At 35.3% G+C, this 23,188-nt stretch overlaps 1 protein-coding gene across 2 annotated transcripts in view; it reads right to left on the bottom strand.

The window, feature by feature from the left end:
• Window positions 1-231: 231 nt before the first annotated feature.
• Window positions 232-23,188, bottom strand: part of CLPX (caseinolytic mitochondrial matrix peptidase chaperone subunit X) — a 42,333-nt gene continuing 19,376 nt past the window's right edge. For both annotated transcript variants that reach the window (XM_040492996.1, XM_040492995.1), the window contains exons 4-14: window positions 21,819-21,973; window positions 19,215-19,374; window positions 17,908-17,949; window positions 13,434-13,610; window positions 12,645-12,809; window positions 11,762-11,850; window positions 10,626-10,790; window positions 6,885-7,184; window positions 4,950-5,042; window positions 3,494-3,600; window positions 232-1,978 (exon numbers count right to left, since the gene is read on the bottom strand). In XM_040492996.1, the coding sequence (XP_040348930.1) occupies window positions 1,888-1,978; window positions 3,494-3,600; window positions 4,950-5,042; window positions 6,885-7,184; window positions 10,626-10,790; window positions 11,762-11,850; window positions 12,645-12,809; window positions 13,434-13,610; window positions 17,908-17,949; window positions 19,215-19,374; window positions 21,819-21,973 (1,544 nt within the window). In that variant the 3' untranslated portion in view covers window positions 232-1,887. The remainder of the gene's footprint in view (window positions 1,979-3,493; window positions 3,601-4,949; window positions 5,043-6,884; window positions 7,185-10,625; window positions 10,791-11,761; window positions 11,851-12,644; window positions 12,810-13,433; window positions 13,611-17,907; window positions 17,950-19,214; window positions 19,375-21,818; window positions 21,974-23,188) is intronic.

The following is a 23,188-nucleotide window of genomic DNA, read 5'->3' on the forward strand; positions in this document are numbered from 1 at the left end:
ACCTGGGTAACTCAGTCGGTTAAGCTGGATCAGGTCATGACCTCATGGACAGTGAGTTAGAGCCCCACATTGGGCTCTGCGCTGATAGTGCAGAGCCCCTTGGGATTCTCTCTCTGCCTCTCTCTCTGCTCCTCCCCTGCTTGTGCTCGCTTACTCTCTCTCAAAATATATAAACATTTAAAAAATAATAAAAAATGGCACTACATATGGACATACCACCACCACACTCTCTTTCATTTAGTACTTCTGTTTTATTCAAATGCCAAAACATAAGTTTCAAGTACAAATCGTAGTTATACTCAGTTTGTTTGATTTAAAAACATCGATTATGCTTTGTTAACAACTTCCAAAACCAAATGTAAGTTGTTGTGACTAAAATGTCTCCCAGTCCATTTCTGGAGGATTACCCTTAATATATTTAGTAGCTACTCCAATTTTCACTCTACAAAAAGGAAAATGATGATGCTATAAGAAAAAGATAGTGAACAGTTATAATATGAAAGACTTCCTGAGAAAAACTTTAACCATTGCTAGAGAGACTAAGAAGGATACCTGTTTCTGTTCCATATTATAGCAAACAGGTTTAAACATTCTGCAAAAGTGCATTTCTGGTCCTACCCAGCCATAAATAGATATCTCACGTCTCTTATTACATCATAGAAAGCCCAACTTTTCATCAACAGGATTTAGAATCTGCTTGAGGTTCTTTTCCTAAGAAAAAGGGGGTAAGAGGAAAACTCAAGTGTCTATAAACCAAATAATGAAGACAAATATTTAAATGTACTCTGATTTAAATACTTTCAAATGAGGTTGAACTGAATGAATAGCATAGAAATTTGTATCATCAACCTTAAAAGATACCCAAATATTTTAATATTTATAGAATCAAATGAAGTAACTTCCATTGTTAAGTCCCTCTCCAAATTTTCCCCACTGTTTAGTTTTGTTATATAAAGAAGGTTAAGAACTTATATTTTAATGTGAACACATTCATTTCTGCTGACAGCAAAGCATAGATTTTCTTTAATGTTCTATGAAGACAAGGGATTAGATACCTAGGATCAAAGAACAAAACAAAACAAAACTAGCTGAGTAATTTGGTAAGTGCACAATATTAGGGTATTTTATTTAGTTTAACACATGGCTGTTACTATGACTGATGATGCATGCTACTTCTAGAATTAGATGGTCTTTTCCTGAAGATTTAAGGCAGACTTCAATTCTATCTGCACACTCATAGTACTAAAATGGATCAAAGATGGTAAATAAATCAGACAAGTCAGCAAGGGAATAATGGCCCTTTTTATAGTACCAATTGGAAAGTTGGTATCATGCATTAGCAGATAAGACCAAGAACATAGCAAAACAAATCAGCAAAATATAGTTCTTTAGGGTACTTTTTCCATGAAATTTTTAACTACTTGGAAACTACCTGTTCCAATTTTCAAGATGAATAAAATTCCAATATTTTTAGGAAACAAATATGGGTAGAAAAAGGATAAACTAAAAAATGGTATCTTGATCTTCAATTTTAAAGAATTTATTTTCCCATTTGTAGAGTAACATTGTAAAATCCACAGTTACTGCAACACCTGCATTGCTTAAAGGGACTCCTAAGAATTTTGTTAAAGCATATTTTTAAAAAACTGAACCAAAATAATGTACATTTTATCTCTGAACGTTGTATCATTAAAGTCCACACGATGTCCTTTGTATTAAATCAATGTGATGTTACATAATGTACATGATCTCATTTTTATCCTAAAGGCTCTGACCATGTATGATATCCAAGATAGATCCAATGCTTTTAATGTCAGACTGTAGAGACATTTACGATCCTAAACAAAAGAAGGAAAAGTTTTATATACAGGACGGAAGTCTGACAGTTTAGCTGTTTGCTGCATCTGCTTGGCGAGGCCATCCTTCTTCTTCAACTCCAGAGTCATATTCTTCTTCAGAGGATTCTTTTGTTGGAGCCCTATAATAAAAAGTCATCAGGTTTTTTAAAAATAAAAATTAGGTTTTTAAAAAATTTTTAAATAAATTGTTTAAAACAAATTTATTTAAATTAAAATTTAATAAAATTAAATTTAAATTAGGATTTAAATAAACATGATTTCTAGACTCAAAATAATGTATTAACCCACCTAGCTAAAAACAACACACAAAAAAAGTAAGATATTAAGAGCACTTTTAATATTCAGATTGCTTAGTGGTGAAATTTGGGAAACATTTAGATCACATAGCCAAGAGTTGCAAGTAATTTCCCAATATTTTCCCTAACAAATTTATTCCTGAAATAAATTGACAAGGCTTCAACTGTGAAGTCTTAAAAAATCCATTTCTCCAGAAAAAAAGTAGAATCTATTATTTCAACTCAAATGCTTGACATTTAGCATATATCTATAGGAAAGAAAGCTACAGCTTCTGACCAAATCTGATTTGCCTCAATTTAAAATTATGATCAGACCACCACAACTTCTTTCTATATTGTTATCAACCAATAAAAGACTATGTCTCTGAATAACTAACAATTTCCTCCTAAATTATCTTAGAAGATACGCAAACATAAAACATAACATACCTTGTGACTTAGTTAAAACAGAGATCTAATTTTTGGTATGTAACATTACTGTCAAGCACTGTACAAGAAATATTTATTGAATAGGTCAGGTCAGTAAAGTACAGCCTGCAGGCCAAATAAAGCTCATCATCTGTTTTTGTAAATAAAGGTTTAATGGAACACAGACATGCTCATTCATTTATGATTATGCTATGAAGGCAGTGGTGAGTAGCTGCAATACAGACTTGTACATCCCTGTGGTATTCATCTAGCCCTCTATAAGAAACTCTGCTGACCCCTGGGATAAATAAATGAAGCAGCGAAAAATGTGTCAAATCTGTCAACTGATGTGATACAACAGAAAAATTTGTCAAAGACATGAAACAAGTCACTCATAAATGGCAGAATTAGCAGCAAAGTTCATTTAAATCTCTTCATTTGGATGACTTTTATGTCTCTTATACTTGTTACTTACAGGAAAAAAGTGCAGGCTAATTAAAAAAAATTTTTTTAATGTTTATTTATTTCTGAGATAGAGAGAGACAGAGCATGAGTCGGGGAGGGGCAGACAGAGAGGGAGACACAGAATCCGAAGCAGGTTCTAGGCTCTGAGCTGTCAGCACAGAGCCTGACGCGGGGCTTGAACTCACAGACCGCGAGATCATGACCTTAGCTGAAGTCGGACGCTCAACTGACTGAGCCACCCAGACGCCCCATAAAGTACAGGCTAATTTTAAAGATCAAATTTCAGACTCACAAAATACTATTATTCTATAAACCAAAATTAGGACATTTTTTCTATAGAAAATTTGAGATTATTACTTCCCTTATGAATATAAGTATGCAATTTTTGTGACAGACCAATAAACCATAGCAATAAAGAGCTGATTTTAACTTTTAGATTTGGTCTAGCTTGACAATACACTTTACCGGATATATCCTGGTTCCTTTTTCCCTTCTACTACTTCTTTATCAACCTCCACACATACGATATCAGAATTAGGAACTTCAAACATTGGTTCTAGTAACAGCTTTTCCTAAAGAGATAAAAAGTGATAAATTACATGGAAAACTGAGGTTACACAGAAAATACTTATATTCCATAGACCACCAATCAAATTCATTAACTCAACAAATATTACTGAATCCCTATTATGCACCAGGAACTGAATGTTGAAAAAATATCACTGTAAAAGCTTTCACATTCTTCATATTAAAGCAGCTGCTGACTAAATTCAGAGAGAATTCATTTCATAAGGGAAAGCTATTTATCTGTAGTTCTGCCTATTTAGGTCACCACGCACATATAAAAAGACTACACTTCTGGATTCAGATGTTCCTCAGCATTCCTGGCGTTACCAAAGAAGTCAACTGGTAATCCTTACTATGAAAATGATTTAATCCTAAACCATCTCTATCAAACTCTTCAATTTTGTACTATGACTTCAAATAACCACTTGTTTTAAGGGTTGCAGTAGATTTAAGGAAAATACAGTAGATCTTTAAAAAAGTATATAAGGTTTCTTTCTTTTTTTGAGATTGAGAGAGAGAGACAGAGACGGAGAGAGAGAGCAGGGCAGGGGCAGACAGGGAATCCCAAGTAGGCAAACGCACTGTCCGCACACAGCCCGATGCAGGGCTCGAACCCACAAACCATGAGATGATTACCTGAGCCAAAGTTGGATGCTTAACCGACTAAGCCACCCAGGTGTCCCCATAAAATTTCTTTAAAAATGTTAACTATATCACCTACTCTTCTAGTTTGCATGTTTATAAATCTGTCCTTAATCAGTAACACCTGAAGTCCAGGCCTTCATTAGAGAATATAATCTCAGACTGTCTGTGATACATGTGTAGCTCCAATAAAAAAGTCCTATTGAGATGAGAGAAGTAATAATTAGCAGTGAAATTCTTAAAATAATAAAGTGGATGATGGCAGAAAATAGGCTGGGTCACTAGAATTTGTAACAAAATAAAAAATAGTGAGTTGCTATCATATGACAGAATTTAGGGGTAAAATATCATGATATCTGCAATTTAATTTCAAAAAAATAAACAGAAAAGAATGAGAATTTCAGTGGGTCTGAGAAGGTACTCTGGGGAATTTAGTCAAAAGGCCGGAGTAAAATTTTCTAAATTGTCCTTCCTAGATTTTCTCTATTTCATTAATGGTACTATGTGTGCATCCTTTATTGCAAATGCTTTAAAGTTCCTTTTTTATAATAACAAAAAATATAATCTACTGAGACAAAAAAAAAAAAAAACAAAAAAAAAAAAAACAAGGCCAATTTCTGGGATATGCTTCCAAAGAAGTAACATGGAAGCTTAATATTTGCAAAACCCAGACCAAGAAATAATCTCGTTTTATATAATAATGCCAACTTACCATTATGGACCGAAGGCCTCGTGCACCTGTTTTTCGTTCTAGTGCCAATCTGGCAATAGCTTTCAAAGCATCCTCAGTAACATTCAGTTCACACTACAAATACATAAAAAGAAATCAGAACTTAGATAATACTTGATGATATTTTCCTAAGATAGCTATAGAGCATTTGATCTATTAACTATTACTACCTACCATCATTCCTAGTCTTTGTAGAACAAAAAGGGACTAGTGCCCTAACTTTACAGATAAAGACTGACCCTATCCCTTTTCAGACTAAAGCATTTTTTGACTATCACTTTCTTCTTAGAAAATACTCTACTCATCATTCATTTTATAGAGTGTTACTAACCACCCTCTCATCCTACAGAACACAAAGGCAAAACTTTAGACAAGTCTGTCTAAATTACCACAAATTTCAAAACAGAGTTCAAATTACTGATACTAAATTTATTAACATACCCAAAAAACATAAATCAAAATCCTTTTGGAACATCAGACTTCACAAAATTTTGGTATTAAACAAATTTTGGTTACTAATTTCTACTTCCAGAAAATGCAATATTTAAGCAAGGCAATTCTCTCTCATAGTGCCTTAGAACCTCACCTTCAAGCACTTGTTTCTCTCAATTAACCTATGAGAAGGCAATAGTATTCTGAATCACAAATTTGTCATTAGTCTTTGAAGATGTTTTCTAGATTAACATGGACTTTTCTAGGACTTTATTCAACATTTACTGGACGCCTATGTGTCTACATATTAGAGACTAAATGATGAATTACCATTTTTGCCATCAAGGAACTTAAGTTCTATTGGGTGGTGACAAATAAGCAAACTAGCATTTATAGCACAGCATATGCACATGGTGCTAAGGGAGCACCAGTGTGGGAGCGTTAAAATGAGGCAAGGGGACCACTGAAGGATTTAAGGAGAGGACTAAAATAACTAGCGTTGTATTTATTCATTCACTAGGTATTTATTAAGAATATCTATTTGCTGGGCACTATATTCAATAATATAAAAATGATGCATTCTAGGGGCGCCTGGGTGGCGCAGTCGGTTAAGCGTCCGACTTCAGCCAGGTCACGATCTCGCGGTCCGTGAGTTCGAGCCCCGCATCAGGCTCTGGGCTGATGGCTCAGAGCCTGGAGCCTGTTTCCGATTCTGTGTCTCCCTCTCTCTCTGCCCCTCCCCCGTTCATGCTCTGTCTCTCTCTGTCCCAAAAATAAATAAACGTTAAAAAAAAATTAAAAAAAAAAAATGATGCATTCTGGAAGTAAAAAAAGGAAGATAATGATATTTTGGTGGTGGTGGTCAGAAATAGACTTGAGACAGGGAGGCCAATTAGGAGCCAAATGCATAGGTCTATGTAAAGAATGATAAAGGAGCTTGACATGAGGTAATGGCAGTGGAATGAAGAGAAAGAAACTGATATTTAAAGACCCTAAGTTCATAAAACCCAAAACATAAGCTATGTGATCGGAATTGTGGGGATGTGGGATTGGATGTGTGGTTACACAGAAGTAGATGTGGAAGGTGATAGAACTTTAGACAAAAGTATATAAAAATATACACAGTATGTTGTAACAAAAGCATTTAGAATTTTAAGGCTGAAAGGACAATCCTGTGTGTATGGCTTGAGGGGTAGGGGGTAGGCTACTGGTATAAATTCTCTCTCTATATATGTATACTTAGGCTTTAAGCTTCATTAACAATTTTAATTAAGAAAAAAAAATAAAGCCAACTCCTAAATGTTTAATGTAACACGCTGCCTTTCCCAATACTTAGATCCACATTTAGTGAGGTATAGAAATACCAGGTATAGGCTGGTATTCTGGATAAGGAGGACTGCTTTTGCTTTTTGTTGAGCTAATTTATGCAGAGTTCCAACAGCAAAAACCCACAAATTAACTAAGTATGAAAAATAAAAATCTAACCTTATCCATGCTGAATAAGGCCTGGTACTGAGGAATAACAGCATTACGTGGCTCAGTTAGTATTTGTACAAGTGTTTTCTCATCTAGGCTATGCAAAGGAACTACCACAGGCAACCGTCCCACAAACTCGGGAATCATGCCAAATTCAATGAGATCTCTGGCTTCAACATGACGTAATAATCGATCTTTTTCTTCAATGTCTTGGTGAGTATTTGATTCTCCACTTCGATTGGCAAGGTCTGCAGCAGCTGCAGCCCTTCTGCCTTTTCCCAAATTAGATGGCGTTCCAAATCCAAGATACTGCCACGAAAAGACAGGTATTATAAAGAGAATGAAATTGCATTGTACTAAGTACTCTGCATATATTTCTCACATGACCTTTGTAATAGAAGAAAGTTCTATTATCATTCACATTTTATAAGTAAAGAAAATGAGCTTGGAGAGCTTAAGTACCTTGACCAAGCTCTCCTTGCGGTAAGTGGTAAATCCAGGATTTGAACTCAGGCCTATCTGTCTTCAGAATTGAGAACTAAACCACCATTTAATAACCAACTCTCAAAGAATGAATTCTAGGGGCGCCTGGTGGCTCAGTTGATTAAGCGTTCGACTTCTGCTCAGGTCATGATCTCGCAGTTCATGAGTTTGAGCCCCGTGTCGGGCTCTGTGATGACAGCTCAGAACATGGAGCCTGCTTTGGATTCTTTGTCTCCCTCTCTCTCTCTCTGTTCCTCCCGTTTGCTTGCACTCTCTCTCTCTTCCTCCCCCCCCGCCCCCTCCCTGCTGCTTATATGCTCTCCCTAAAAAATAAAAGATTAAGGGATGCCTGGGTGGCTTAAGCGTCTGACTTCAGCTCAGGTCATGATCTCACGGTTCATGAGTTTGAGCCTCAGGTCGGGCTCTCTGCTGGCAGCTCAGAGCCTGGAGCCTGCTTCAGATTCTGTGTCTCCCTCTCTCTCTGCCCCTCCCCTGCTCACTCTGTGTCTCTCTCTCAAAAATTAATAAATGTAAAAAAATTTAATGAAAAATTTTTAATTAAAAATGTGTAAGAACTATAAAAGCGGAGACAGTAATTACTTTGTAACCAAAGTTAATTTTGTAATAGCGTAAACAAGTAGTAGTAGTGACTAAGGAACAAGCAGCCTTATGAGGAAATTATGCACAAGTGTCTTAAGTCACTGCTAAGCATTCTATTAAAATCATGATCTGAGGTTGCAGCATACATCAACCTATGAGAATAACTCTGATTTTATAAAAAACATATAAGAATGACATCAAACAAGAATACTACTTTGCTGCAAAAAGCTGGGTATCGGGGTACTTCGCTGGCTCAGTTGGTGGAGCATGTGACTTGATCTCAGACTGTGAGTTCAAACCCCACACTGACTATAGTGATTACTTATAAAAATAAAATCTAAAAACAAAAACAAAAAACACCCATTGTTTAAAAAAAAAAAAAAGCTGGGTATCTAAGGTGTATGGATCTTGCTTCAGTCAGTATAAAAGAACTATACTCCAGACAACCGTCAGAATGTTTTGACATTTTGGTATTTCATACAGCTTTTGTCAGAAGTATAAGAGAAGCACATGGTCAGCCTAAGTTAAAAATCTATTCCTTGGGGCTCCTGAGTGGCTCAGTCAGTTAAGTGTCCGACTGACTCTTGGTTTCACCTCAGGTTGTGATCTCACTGTTTGTGAGTTTGAGCCCTACACTGGGCTCTGCCCTGGCAGTGTGGAGCCCGCTTGGGATTCTCTCTTGTTCCTTCTTTCTGTGCCTCCCTCAGTCACTCGCTCTTTCAAAATAAATAAACTTAAAAAAAAAAAAATCCACTCCTCTGACTCTCCACATGGACAGTAGTGTATCAGAAAAAAACAACAACCCACCTTCCATTCAATACTATATATATAATATATGTAAGTATTTATTATATATATATAAACATATATAAAAATACATACACACATTTATTTTATGTTATATGTTTTGTAAATTATATATGTAATATATAATTTATAATTTATAAAAATATATTTTTAATATATATTAAATTTATTTAATATTATTAAATTTAACTTATTACATAAATATTAAATAATTAAATTAAATATATTGAATATAAATATTAATATTTATAATTTATATAATATAAATATATATTATATAATACATATAATTTACAATTATATATATATATAATTTACAAAACATTATAAAACACTGGAAATACAAACCTGAAGACAGCCATTATCCTAAAGGGGCTTATTCAGAGTGAGAACACATGAAGGCGTTAAAAGTATCACAGGACTGTACAGGACTGTAGCAGTGGAAGTAGGAAAAGAGGCACATAGCAGGGAGGGAGGGTAGAAGATGATCAAGAAAGCCTTCACAGATAAACTGCCTGACCAGTTTATCAGACTTGATAACAGACTGATCATCTGTTATCAAGATCATCTTAACAGATTGAGTCTTAAAAGATGAACATATATTTGCCAACTTGATTGAGGTAGGGGAAGGCATGAACAAAGGCAAGAGGAATAAAAGTTAGGAATGCAAGCAGTCTGATATGGTTGGAATATAGGTGCAGTATTTAATATTGTACCCCTGGCTTTCAGTAAGAGTTGATAAAAATAGCCACATGGATGTATTTAATCCTCTGTAAAATCACTACTGATGACTGTCTTACATCTCTCTCTTTTTCATAAAGATCTATGTGACAAACTCTTTTTTTTTCCCCTCACACCCCCGAGCTCAACACCTAAGCTGAGATCAAGAGTTGGAAACTCAACTGAGTGAGCCCCTCAGGCACCCTGACAAACTCGTTTTCAATTTCGGTCTCTCCTGAAGACCTCATACACTTTCTCTTTCAGATAATAAGAACTAGAGCCCAGGATGTCTCCCTACTTTTTGTTAAGAAGTTCAAATGACCTACAACCTAAACCTTCCTTCTACATGTTTCTGATCTCTTTTTGGACATTACTTTTAACTGTTCTTTTCTACATGTTCCAAGTTTCAAATTCTTTTTGGAATAGCTAATTATAATTAAGTATCAGAACATGTTCTTTGTTTTTTTAAAGTACACTCTACACCCAACATGGAGCATAAACTCATGTCTCGAAGATCAAAAGTCTCATGCTCTAGTGACTGAGCCAGACAGGCACCCCCAGAATTTTAAATATAAAGTTATCTCCCTCCCTCTTTCTCTCTCATGTACACACAATGAAATGATTTCTTCCAATTTGTCAGTCTAAGCAGAATTTCAAAAGCAAAAACAAATTAACATGAAAAATTAAAATCTAACCTTATCCATGTTGAATAAGGCCTGATACTGAGGAATAACAGCATTACATGGTTCGGTTAGTATCGTACGTGAGTTTTTTTCTTATCTAGGCTATCCAAAGAACCACCACAGGCAACCATCCCATCAGCAGCATTATTTTTTTACTGCTACTAAACTACTACTTACACTAGTGGGTACAAAGCCAAGGAGACTTAAAGCAAGCAATGTAGCACAGTTGATCTATGATATATTCATTTAGGTAGAATATTATGTTATATAAAAGAAATCATTTGTGGTTACCGATTATGTAAAACACAAAAACATGGAAAATACTGGTGTGTTTTGGGCTGCTTGACACTATGTTGACATTACATTTTATTGTAATCAATCAACAAATAGTTACTAGGCATGTACCTTGCAGATATGAAGAAGTGCTCCATCCTAATAACCCTTCAGAAAAACTTACCTTTTCATTTTTCCTCCTGCTGATGATTCTGTCTAAGCCATTGAAAGCACCAGATGCAACAAACAGGATGTTTGTTGTATCAACTTGTACTGTTTCTCCACGTAACTTGCGGGAATTCTTTTCTGGAACATTAACTATCGTGCCTTCTAGTAGTTTTAATAACCCCTAAATAAAGAATAAATGATTTATAACATCATTGTGTAAGTGTATTATTTATTGTACTTTAGATAATGAGATTCAAAGGGGAAAATAATGTGGTTATGGTCAATGAGCATAATTAAACTCCCACATTGCTACAACTAACATGAAAATCAAATCCACTATCACACTAACAATTCGTAAATTTATTTGGAATAGTTACAGACTCCTGATGCATTCAGGAAATAGTCAACTTAGAAAGCTGCTTTTGATGGTAAAGATAGAATTCTGACCTAAATACAGGATTATGACTCTGTAAGATGGTAGGCAACCATGATAGGAACATTGAAAATTTGAAAATAGTTGATTTGTCTTTCATAGAAATTAAAATTCTTTTCTACTCCTAGTATTAAACTTTGAGACTACCTATATTTTGGGAGGCTTTTATAAAAAAAATTATCTAGCACATTTTATAAGTGTGACCTTTTTGTCTTGGTCAAAATAAAAATGAAAGCAATTTTCCTTACCCTACCGTTTATGTCATAATTAGTTACCAATGAAAAGTCAAGTTGCAAATAGATCATTAAGACTTCACTTATGACTCTCCATGAAATGAAACACTATTTTATCTATTTTATCCTATTGTCAAGTGAAAAGAATAAGATACATGTACATACTTCATTTATGTCTAATTAGAACCAGAACTTTCAAGAGTCATCTAGAAATGTTTAACTGGGCCTCTAAAGAATAAAACCAACAAAAATCAAATGTCATTTTTTTCTATTCTTTAAAATAATTTTAATTTCCTAAGAAAGGTAATTTGGTACTTAAAATCACCAACAGCTTTCTGAACTACTTTAAAATGGTATGTGGAGTTTGGGGTGGAAGAAATAAACAAAACAGAATCTAATTGAATGTGAAACCAAACGTACAATATTTGGGAGGTTGATGTATTCCCTTCCTTTTAGTGGGCTTGAACAAAATATTCAACTGCTTACTTGCTGAACGCCTTCTCCACCTACATCCCGTAACTGATGAATGCCTGGCACACTGCCAATCTTATCTACTTCATCCAGAAAGACAATTCCTATAATTTAAGGAGGATTCTATTTATAATATGAAAATGATATACACAAGATAACCTCAGTTTTAAAAGACTAAGTAGCTAGAGAGCAAATATATACAAAGCTTAATTTTATAAAAATACACTGCCTGATCTCCCATTCATCATTGTGTAAATGTTTTATAATTTATTTCATAGAGCATCACTAGGGTATGATAACAATTCTGACATTATTTATCTACCCCACTAATGTTTTCAGGTTCTTTATTCTACGAGGCTGAGATAAAGGTATAGTCTTGAAGCAGGAGGTTTATACAGTGCTGGTACTAGCAAAACTTTTTACTCTTTCCCACCTATACTCTTGTCTTAAAGGAATTTGGACAAGAACTTGTCAAGCTCTTCATGTAAATAAGGACAGATGATAGATGGGGAAGGAGAAATGCAGCATCTAGGACATCCTGTAGGTCAACAAGCTAATCTGTTTCTAGATTCATCCTACACTCTCTTGCCCTTGTCCTTGTCCTCCTAACCCACCCCAGGATCAGGAGTCTAGAGGGAAGTCAGAACAGGAAAAATAATGACAGCATTAAGGATCTAATGGAATAATAATCTGGCCTGTTTTCACCCTAGTAGCCATCTTATGACAATAAGGCAAAAGCAAACTTTGTGGCCCTTAGTATGCTAGAAAATGTTTAACATAGCTACCTTTATACAATTACAAAGTTTTATTCCTCAACTCAAAACAAGAATTATAGGATCTCTTAATGCTTTCCCACTAGTCTACATCTGGGGATAGACAAACTATACTGAAAACATACCTTGCTGTGCTTTTTCTACATTATAATTGGCATCTTGGAGCAGTTTGGCAATCACAGATTCAATGTCTTCGCCTACATATCCAGCTTGAGTCAAAGTTGTACAGTCACAGATAGCAAAAGGAACATCAAGGCATTTAGCTAGAGTTTGTGCCAGCAGAGTTTTACCTACAAATAGAAATAGCAACTAAAAGTTTACGAAAAATGTTGATATACAATTTCTCTACAAAAATGTAAAATGTATTAAATCTAAATAGTATATAATAAAAAATTACTTATACATCTTTTCTCTATTGTTCAGATTTAATGGTATGTTATTTTTATTACTCCTATTAAGATGTTAGGGATTGGGCTAAAGGGCATTGCCAATTCCTCAAATTCAGCCTGAAGTCTATGCACAGATACTGATAATGTATCCAAAGGACTGGCCCTTAGATTTCTTCCCAAGAGCCAGAATCCCCCAATCATAAGACACAGCTTGCAGAATCATTTATATTCTTTTTTTTTTTTTTTTTAATTTTTTTTTCAACGTTTTTATTTATTTTTGGGACAGAGAGAGACAGAGCATGAACGGGGGAGGGGCAGAGAGAGAGGGAGACACAGAATCGGAAACAGGCTCCAGGCTCCGAGCCATCAGCCCAGAGCCATCAGCCCAGAGCCTGACGCGGGGCTCGAACTCACGGACCGCGAGATCGTGACCTGGCTGAAGTCGGACGCTTAACCGACTGCGCCACCCAGGCGCCCCTATTCTTTTTTTTTTTAAATGAGTAATTTTTTCAGGAAGTTATTTACCTGACCCAGTTGGTCCAAGCAGCAAAATATTACTCTTTTCAAGTTTTATGTCATCATGGGAAGAATCCAATACTTCACCTCCTCGTTTTTCCTGAGGTATTTGTTGATTTACCTGTTGCTGCATTGATGCTCCTAGAGCATTACCATGTGGACTAATTCCAGCAATCTGAAGCAATTCTGAAAGGACAAAGACATTATTAGAGCTTCATTTGATCTTACTTGAAAAAATACCCAATAAAACCCTAAATCTAAGACCAATCACATATTTAGAAAAACAAATATTCTGATATTCTGTCTTACCTAAAAAGGAAGAAAACCTCAAATTATCTAGTCACAAATGTAAAACATATGATTATTCAGGGAACCTTAAGTAAAATAAATGGATTCTTTTTACCCTCCTTATTTACGTAAATCCCTTTAACTTAAGGGAAGGCAGTGTAAAGGAAGGAGAACAGTGCTGACAATCACAAAGCTTTAGCTTTGGTCTTTCCATTGTGTCTAAAAAGATCTGTGATCCTAGGCTAGTCATATAAACTTTGTGTTTCTGTTTCCTAACCTAGAAAATGGCAATAATACCTGCCCTATCAATTTCAAACACATGGTTGGAAGGTATAAGAATAAAATGCAATTCATTTGGAGGCACTTTAAAAGACAAATATATATAGATTTTTTCATTACAAATGAAGGACTATAGAAAAAGCAAGACACATTGAACACAGTGAACACAGTAAGACAACCAAGACTAAAACAGAGAAATAGGAAACCTGGGTTCTAGTCCTTTTCTATCACTGTGTGGCTGTAGGTCCATGGCAAATCACTTAACTTTACTGGGCCTGCTTCCTTACCTATTAAATGAAATTATCAAGATATATGACTTCTATAGTCTCTTTCACATCTAAAAAATGATTCTGTGAGTCTACCAGAGGAACCAAATACAGTAAGACTCACTATCCCTGGTTCTATCTGAATTTTGATTTTATAGGATCTTGAATGGATCTTTCCAGTCCCTTTATTAGACACACAATGCTTAACTAAATGGGAATGGTATTGCTGGTGAACTATCAGTTTATCAATTGGGTGCCTAAAAACAGAACAACTTTGTTCTTACTCTCTGGGCTGAAGGAAAGAATTCCAACAGTCTTTTCAGTTATCCAGATTTGTAAATATCCATACTGCTCCTCATCATCAGCATTTGAGGAATCTGTGCTCGTATCCTACTTGTTTATATTTTCTGGATTTGTTTTTAGGTTGTTTCTAATAAATGGATTAAGAATATCAGTACTTTCCAATGCATTACTGTTTTAATCAAACCAATATATAGATGTTCAGTTAACATAACTATTATTATGGTCCTATTCCATCTGGCTGGCACTTTCAAATTATCTTAGGGTCACACTTAAAATAAATGGTTATGCTGGGGCACCTGGGTGGCTCAGTTGGTTAAGCGTCCAACTTCAGCTCAGGTCATGATCTCATGGTTCGTGAGTTTGAGCCCCACATTGGGCTCTCTGCTGTCAGCACAGACAGCTTCAGATTCTTGGTCTCCCTCTCTCTCTCTGCCCCTCCCCCACTCACACTCTCCCTCTCTCAAAAATAAAATTAAAAAAAAAAGTAAATGCTTATTCTAATCATCAAAAATAGGCATTCAAGGGGCGCCTGAGTGGCTCAGTCAGTTATGCATCTGAGTCTTGATTTCAGCTCAGGTCACGATCTCATGGTTCGTGAATTCAAGCCCCACACCCGACTCTGCACTAACAGCATAGAGCCGGCTTGGGATTCTGTCTACTTCTCTCTCCGCCCTTCCCTCGTCTGTTCTCTATATCTTCCTCAAAATAAATAAAGATAAAGTTTAAAAAAATAGGCTTTCAATAAACATTTTAAATTGTGCTACATTTGATGGTTATTAGCGAATAATTCACAATGCTGTGCCTCATTATAATCCATATCAGGAAAAAAAATGCTGTCTCTTACATGAGTTTAGTTAGCTAGTTGTCCCCAGTAAAAGAAAATTTCTTTTTTTATTTCAGCAAAATCTAGTTAGGAATTGTCACAATATAGGAAGAGGCTTTTGCTCGAGTGTAGGTTGGCCCAATGGGGTAAAAATTATTAGGTGAACAAAAATTTGAACAGAAGTGCAAGAAGCATATTAACTACAGTAGAGTCACAGAGTAAATGTGTTTAAGTTTTTAAAAAAATTATTTATTTTGAGAGAGACAGTGGGAGCGGGAGAGGGGCAGAGAGAGAGGGAAAGAGAGAATCCCAAGCAGACTCTGTGCGGTCAGTGCACAGAGCCTGACATGGGGCTTTCGAAACTGCAAAATCATGACCTGAGCTGAAATCAAGCCACCCAGGCACTTCAGGATAAATGTATTTGACTTACACATGATTTAAGTTAAATTTAAAAGAGAGGAATAATTTAAATAGTACATGATGTTTGTCATTCCATTTCATGAAATTATGCTCCAGAGTAAACCTGAAATAACTCTCCTTTCATTTAGTTTGTTTTTCTGCATCTCTCTCAATGCATGAAGCAGCTCTCTACAATCAGTGAGCAGACTAGTGTATGGTTAGTTGCATGGAGTTCATTAGCCATATGGCCCTGGGCAAATTCCTTAAAATTTCCGTAGTTCACTTTTCTTATCTATAAAATGGAGGTGAAAATAATAGTTTCTGTCTCATAGGTGTTAGGAAGATTAAATCAGTTAAAATATGTAAAACACTTAGAACTGTACCTGGCAGAGTTTTATAAATGTTATAAAAGAATCTGCTGTCAGTATTGCTATTTTCCTAGTGTTTAAGTTACTTGTATAACATAGCCCTTAATGCAAGCCAACTGTTTCATCTGGTGCTCAACTTAAGAAAAACATTATGTTCCAATGATGGAGACAAAATCTATCAGTCTTATTGAAAGCAGTATATCTGACATGTGATTTCCAAAAGAAACTTTAAAGAGTATTTTGATTATGTGTCATTTTAGGTCTAATGTCCTAACTTCAGAACCTATAACCCCACATATAACAAGTGGAAACTATACATGAAAATAAATTCTATTTAAGTTTTCAAAATATTACTTTCCAAGTCAATCTGTCATTATAATTATGAATTGCTTTTACCTAGGTTCTTAGATAGTATTACTTGTTAACATTTAAATTTCATTAAATCACTACAATATATTTCTTTCAAAATATTCATTATAGACTTTCCTTTACTAATTTAATTCATACTAGCTTCACAAGTTATCTGTCCAAATTTATGAATATAGCACTGAGAGCATATTTGATTACATTTTTGGTTTAGAAAATAAAAATTATACATGGACTTAAAGTTTATTATTTAGATCTTACATTCTTATATATAATCTAATTCTACTGCATTGTATTTAATCTTACCATGCATGATATACTTATTATTTCCATACAATTTAAGAATAACTAGAAATAGTACAATTTTATTACATGCACTAGATCTCATGCCAGAATTGGTAAACTAGTTATATTCTCATGGCTCATCCAGTATATACAGTATACTTCAAACAGTAGATACATAATATAGCTTGGTTCAAAGGCAAATATAAAAGTACCAAACTTACAGGTAAAATGTGTTCATAGTGGCTTATCTGTTTTATTTTGTTATTTTAATTACTGAAACAAAATGCAACGTGAATTTTTAAAATATTTTATTTACTTAAGCAATCACTCCATCCAATATGGGGCTCGAACTCATGACCCCGAGACCAAGAGTCACATGCTCCTCCAACTGAGCCAGCTAGGTGCCTCTCTTTTTGTGAGCCTTTACCATCTGTGCAGCACTACATATCCACATCCAAAAAAATACATGCAAGACAACAGAATGGCCACAATCCTTAGAATATCAGGTCCTTCCACACCCTCCATCAGACTATCTGATGCTTATAGGGACAATTCAGGGCTGGAAACACTGAGTTGGGGCTTAGTCATAATTTGCAAGGCTATACCAAGTTTCATAAACACCAAAAATAAAAAGTGTGGTTTCTGGCAAAGGGAATCTGGAAGATAATCTGTCTCCCCCAAAATTTGTCACACATAAGCAGGCCAACTCTGCTTGTATGGGGGGGAAAAAGATATAAAATAGCAAGCTACATATTTTAAAAAACACAATCCTGTTAATATGCATATAGGTATATATTTATAGAGAACTATATATAATATTTTTTATTTCTCTAACATTATACTTTAAGAAATATCACAACAGAAAAGATAAAAATTGAATATGTGAAGTAACCCAACATATATAAAGTACACATGCTAGCTATGAAAAACTGTTCCAAAGTTATATATACCATGTATGATAAGCATGTTTAGATAATATACAGTATCTTTCTTGGTAATACACAAGCTAATATATATCTACCATCACTACTGCTGACATCCTTCACTGAGATAAATCTCAAAAGGAAGAATGATTACAGAGGAGGACCTGAGGAGAGGTCACTTACTTGTAAATCTGTACTCATCCTCCCGTCTTCTTATTTCTAATTCTAAGAAAGAGGATAAAATGACAACATGAAAATGTATATTTGTTTAGTTTGGAGGAAGAAATGAGGAATCTCTCCCTTCTTGCCCTCTTCTAAATATACACAAAGAATGTGTTCATTAATGCTTTGTAGCTTTTCACATTATGAAAAAATCTAAATGTTACATCCTGTCTATATTAAAAACATTAAAAACCCAAACATGTTAACGATGGCTGTCCAGTTGCTAATATCCACATTTGTCAAGTACTAACTTGGTATTTAAGAAAACAGAAGCAATAATTTAAATCTTCAAAAAAGTTTAAACTGCTCATATCATAAATACCATATAACCATCTGTTTTCCCTATACTTCGAACACCTTAACTACTGATTTGCTGACTGAAAGAACCAGAAAAAATCGTTTTGTGTCATGACTAGATAATGCTATTTGGACTTTATAAAAATGAAGGCTCCGGGTCTTCCATTAGTTATTATGACTTATACTTTCTAAAAATAAAGTAACTGATACTACCACATAACTATTTACAGTAAATTCAACAAGTGAACAAGTTGTCTTCAATGAGCCAGTAAGTTATATATTTAATAGCTACCAAAAGTAATCAAAGGATATTATATAGTTTTTTAAATATAAGTATTTAGTAGAACTCCCTCAAATTGTAAAATGATGACTAAAAGAATGTAAAACGGTATATTATAGGCCTAAATAAGAAATCAGGGCTCCCTGGCCAATTAAAAACAAAAAAAACTTTAAAAAACTTGCATTTTACTCTATTCATAGCTTTTTAAATAATATCATCCTATTAATATAACACACATTATTGTCTACAGTAAATTTAAATTATATAGTATATCAGTAATATTAGAATCTATCATTAATGGGCATTATACAAATTTGCCCTTAATCTTACATACACTCTGTAGCTGGGGTCTAAACAGGAAAGAATGCTGGATATGTTGTGTGACAGTTATCATCTATCTTCATACATCTCTGACTGAGGCACATGATCTGGTAATAGGGAACCAATTGTGGTGAAGTCTATAATTCAAAGATTATGTCTCAATCTCTACTCCAGTTACTTTCAAACATTTTTCACTGAGACCCTTGATAAGAAATACATTTCACTCTGTGACTCAGAAACCATGCACATATAACTGAAAACAAAGTTTTATGAAATACTAAAAGAATTTTAGGACAAAAGCAAGGAGTTGCAAATAAAGATTACCTCTAAGTATGTACACTCTATTTTAGTCAGTTATCAAAACACTAACCTCTAGGTGTTAATGATGTCTGCTTCTCAACCTCTGCTTGCTGTCTCAGATTAGCTGGGATATTGTTATATATTCTCTTATAATGATTGTACACAGCAACTGAAAGCACCTTCTTAGCAAATGATTGGCCAACGACATACTTGTCGAGGTAGTTATAAATCTGAAAAATGATTGGTTATGAATAATTTACTATGAGCTATCATAAAAAAAACACATACACACATTAAGAAGTTATACAGTGAGCATATTTGCTCACAGTTTTAAATTTGAACAAAGACCCATCAAAAACAAAATGCCAAGGGTATGATACTTATGCAGCAGCAATGATTCAGAAGCCCCAAACCTATGTGGACAAAAACACAATTCATTTGTTCTTTAGCTTAACAAAGTATCACTGTACTCATATAATGCTCTGCTGGTTTCTGTTCTATATATAATGTCATTAATCCTAATTTTTAAAAGTTGATTATTAAAGTCACTTGGAATACCTACGTATGCCACCAGGAGTTTAAAGATATCATCATTAATGTAAATCATTAAAATAAATCCTTTATTATTATTAATTAATTAATTAATTTATTTTGAGAGAGAGAAAGAGAGAGAGAGAGAGAGTGTGTGTGTGTGTGTGTGTGTGTGTGTGTGTGTGTGTGTGAGAGCAGGGGAAGGGCAGAGAGGGAGGGACACAGAGAATCCCAAACAGGCTCTGCACTGTCAGCGCAGAGCCTGAGGTGGAGCTCAATTCCATGAACCCATGAGATCATGACCTGAGCTGAAATCAAAAGCCAGGCGCTTAACCAACTGAGCCACTACTCAGGTGCCCCAAAATAAATCCTTTCTATACCTCCCTCAATCACATGAATGATATTCTTCAGAAAGATAACATATTATAAATCTACTCTTTTAAAAACTAGGCATTATATAATCAAAGCCATTACCAGCAGCTATATGTTCGAATATTCACAAATATTTAGGTTTTTTCTCAGACATTAACTTTAAAGCTACTCATTTATCTACATGGCAATCTAAAAAACCTTATTCCTAGAAACTAAAGCTCTGTTTGAGACTTGGATATTGCTAACAGCATGGAACCTGGGGTAAATTCCTTCAGCTTTTAGTAAACAGAAATTAACTGTTAGGGTGCCTGGCTGGCTCAGCTGGTTAAGCGTCCAACTTCAGCTCAGGTCATGATCTCGAGTTAGTAAGTTCGAGCCCCGCATCAGGCTCTCTGCTGTCAGCATGGAGCCCACTTCAGATCCTCTCTCCCTCCCCTGCTTGCTCTTTCTCTCAAAAAATAAACTTAAAAAAAAAAAAATTAACTGTTAATATTCACTAACTCCTGAAAATAGTTAAATTACCTATTTTCTAGAACTTTAATGTCTAAAGTCTAGACAACCTAATGGAGTATACAAAGGTTAATAGCTATATTTACCATTACACTATATTTACATGATAAATTCTTTAGTTGTTGACCATATGCTTTTTATTATGTTTTTTTAAAATCTTCTTGATTTCTGGGGCTCCTGGGTGGTTCAGTCGGTTAAGCATCTGACTCTTGGTTTCAGCTCAGGTCATGATCTCGCTGTTCAAGACTTCAAGCCCCGTGCACTGTTAGTGCAGAGCCTGCTTGGGATTCTCTATCCCTCTATATCTGCCCCTCCCTGGCTCTGTTTTTCTCTCTCTCTAAACAAATAAACTTAAAAAAATCTTGATTCCTCACAAATTATATCTATGAATTATTAAATCTGCCACAGCACAATGGAAATAAATGGACTGGTGTCTTAACAGCATAAGAAAGCTACACTGAAGCAGGGGGTGAGAAATAATCTAAGTGTGCAAACATTTGAGATGCAGAACAGAGGGCACATAGCCCCAGGGCCGGGCTCCCTGTTCTCAGAAAGAACAGACCAAGTACCCAATGTAGCTGGTAATACATTCTTCCATGTTTCATATGGCCAGATCACAGTCTGTCTGAGACTCCTGGAAGGAGCCCACACCACAAAAGCCACAGTGCTATACAGGACAGCCCTGATACACTAGTTGTGAGAAAATTTTGCTTCCATTGTTACACTGAGGCTGTTTTACCAGACAATAGACTAATTTATGGGGAGAAATTGCAGCCTGGTGTTAACAAGGGGCCCCAACTAAGAAAAAGAAATCCATAGCTGCTCAATTTTATGGATATTATTTTTTTATTTTTCTAAGTAGGCTTCATGCCCAGTGCAGAGCCCAATGCAGAGCTTGAACTCATGACCCTGAGATCAAGACTTGAGCTGAGATCTAGAGTGGGACGCTTAACCAACTGAGCCATCCAGACACCCCTGGGTATCATTTTAGATTAATTTAGTATGAACACCATTTTAACAATCATCCAACTCTATTTCATTGCTACTGAATGCAGTAATCATAACATGGGAAAATAGCATTGGGACTCCATACCTAAATTCCAAGTACCAAATATCAATAAGAATTTAGCCACATATAGTCTATATTAAGAACTTAATACTTGTTTAGGCACTAGCATTAAGATCCAATGTCAACTGGGAGAGGGGAGCAATGAAATGTTTTCAAGACAAAGTGCTTATAGGACTGAGCTAAGACCTATACCTTCTTGGGGGGAGGAGGTGGTTTCTGTTGGAAAGCCAATTTTACAGCTTCTGCTGCTGATTCAGGTTCTTTAATTATGCTTTTCTTGGAGTCTGCTTCAGATAGCACAACAAAAAAATGATGACATTTTTCACACTTCACAAAGCGGGTGGATGCTGTAAAAGGAAAGGTCAGCAGAGAAAAATAAATAATTCAAATAGCATTTAACATTAAAAACTCACTGTAAATGAAAACTATACACTTGACAAAAAGTAGGTTTGTAGTTCCTTCACTAGACACAACAAACAACCTAGTTTACATCTAAGATAGATGATACAGATAAATGAGTTCATTAAACCACATTTTGTTCATTTCCACTAGGTTCTTTCATTTTGTGATATACTTCATTAAGAGAAAAGATTGGCTGACATTCTTTCAACTTCCCATTCATTAATTTTAAAACATTTTTTTTTTTTTAATTTTTTTTTTTAACGTTTATTATTATTGGGACAGAGAGAGACAGAGCATGAACGGGGGAGGCGCAGAGAGAGAGGGGGACACAGAATCGGAAACAGGCTCCAGGCTTTGAGCCATCAGCCCAGAGCCTGACGCGGGGCTCGAACTCACGGACCGCGAGATCGTGACCTGGCTGAAGTCGGACGCTTAACCGACTGCGCCACCCAGGCGCCCCCCCATTCATTAATTTTAAAAACAACCACTATAAAAATATTAACCACTTATTTTATTGAAATACTTGAATGAAAAACTGTGAAAAAAAAGTAAAGCACAAGTAAATTATTCTATTTTTTCAACATTTCCTTATGAAAACCTTCAAATATACACAGAAGTTAAAAGAGAGAAATCAGGAGTGCCTGGGTGGTTCAGTCAGTTAAGCATCCAACTTTGGCTCAGGTCATGATCTCGCAGTTTGTGAGTTCGAGCCCCAAGTCGGGCTCTGTGCTGACAGCTCAGAGCCTGGAACCCGCTTTGGATTCTGTCTCCTTCCCTCTCTCTGCCCACCCCCTTGTGCTCTCTCTCTCATAAATAAATATTTAAAAAATAATAATAAAAGAAATCAACTCCAATCACCCAGAAAAAGGGAAAAAAAAGTATATTCTTTAGGTTCCTTTCAAACCTATGAGCATTTTTATTTATTTATTTTTTTTGTTTTATTTTTATTTATTTATTTATTTATTTTTATATATGAAATTTATTGTCAAATTGGTTTCCATACAACACCCAGTGCTCATCCCAAAAGGTGCCCTCCTCAATACCCATCACCCACCCTCTCCTCCCTCCCACCCCCCATCAACCCTCAGTTTGCTCTCAGTTCTCAACAGTCTCTTATGCTTTGGCTCTCTCCCACTCTAACCTCTTTTTTTTTTTTTTTT

This window comes from Herpailurus yagouaroundi, unplaced genomic scaffold, assembly GCF_014898765.1.
Source record: "Herpailurus yagouaroundi ecotype Mexico unplaced genomic scaffold, PumYag 184, whole genome shotgun sequence".
In the NCBI taxonomy this organism is placed as follows: Eukaryota; Metazoa; Chordata; class Mammalia; order Carnivora; family Felidae; genus Herpailurus; species Herpailurus yagouaroundi.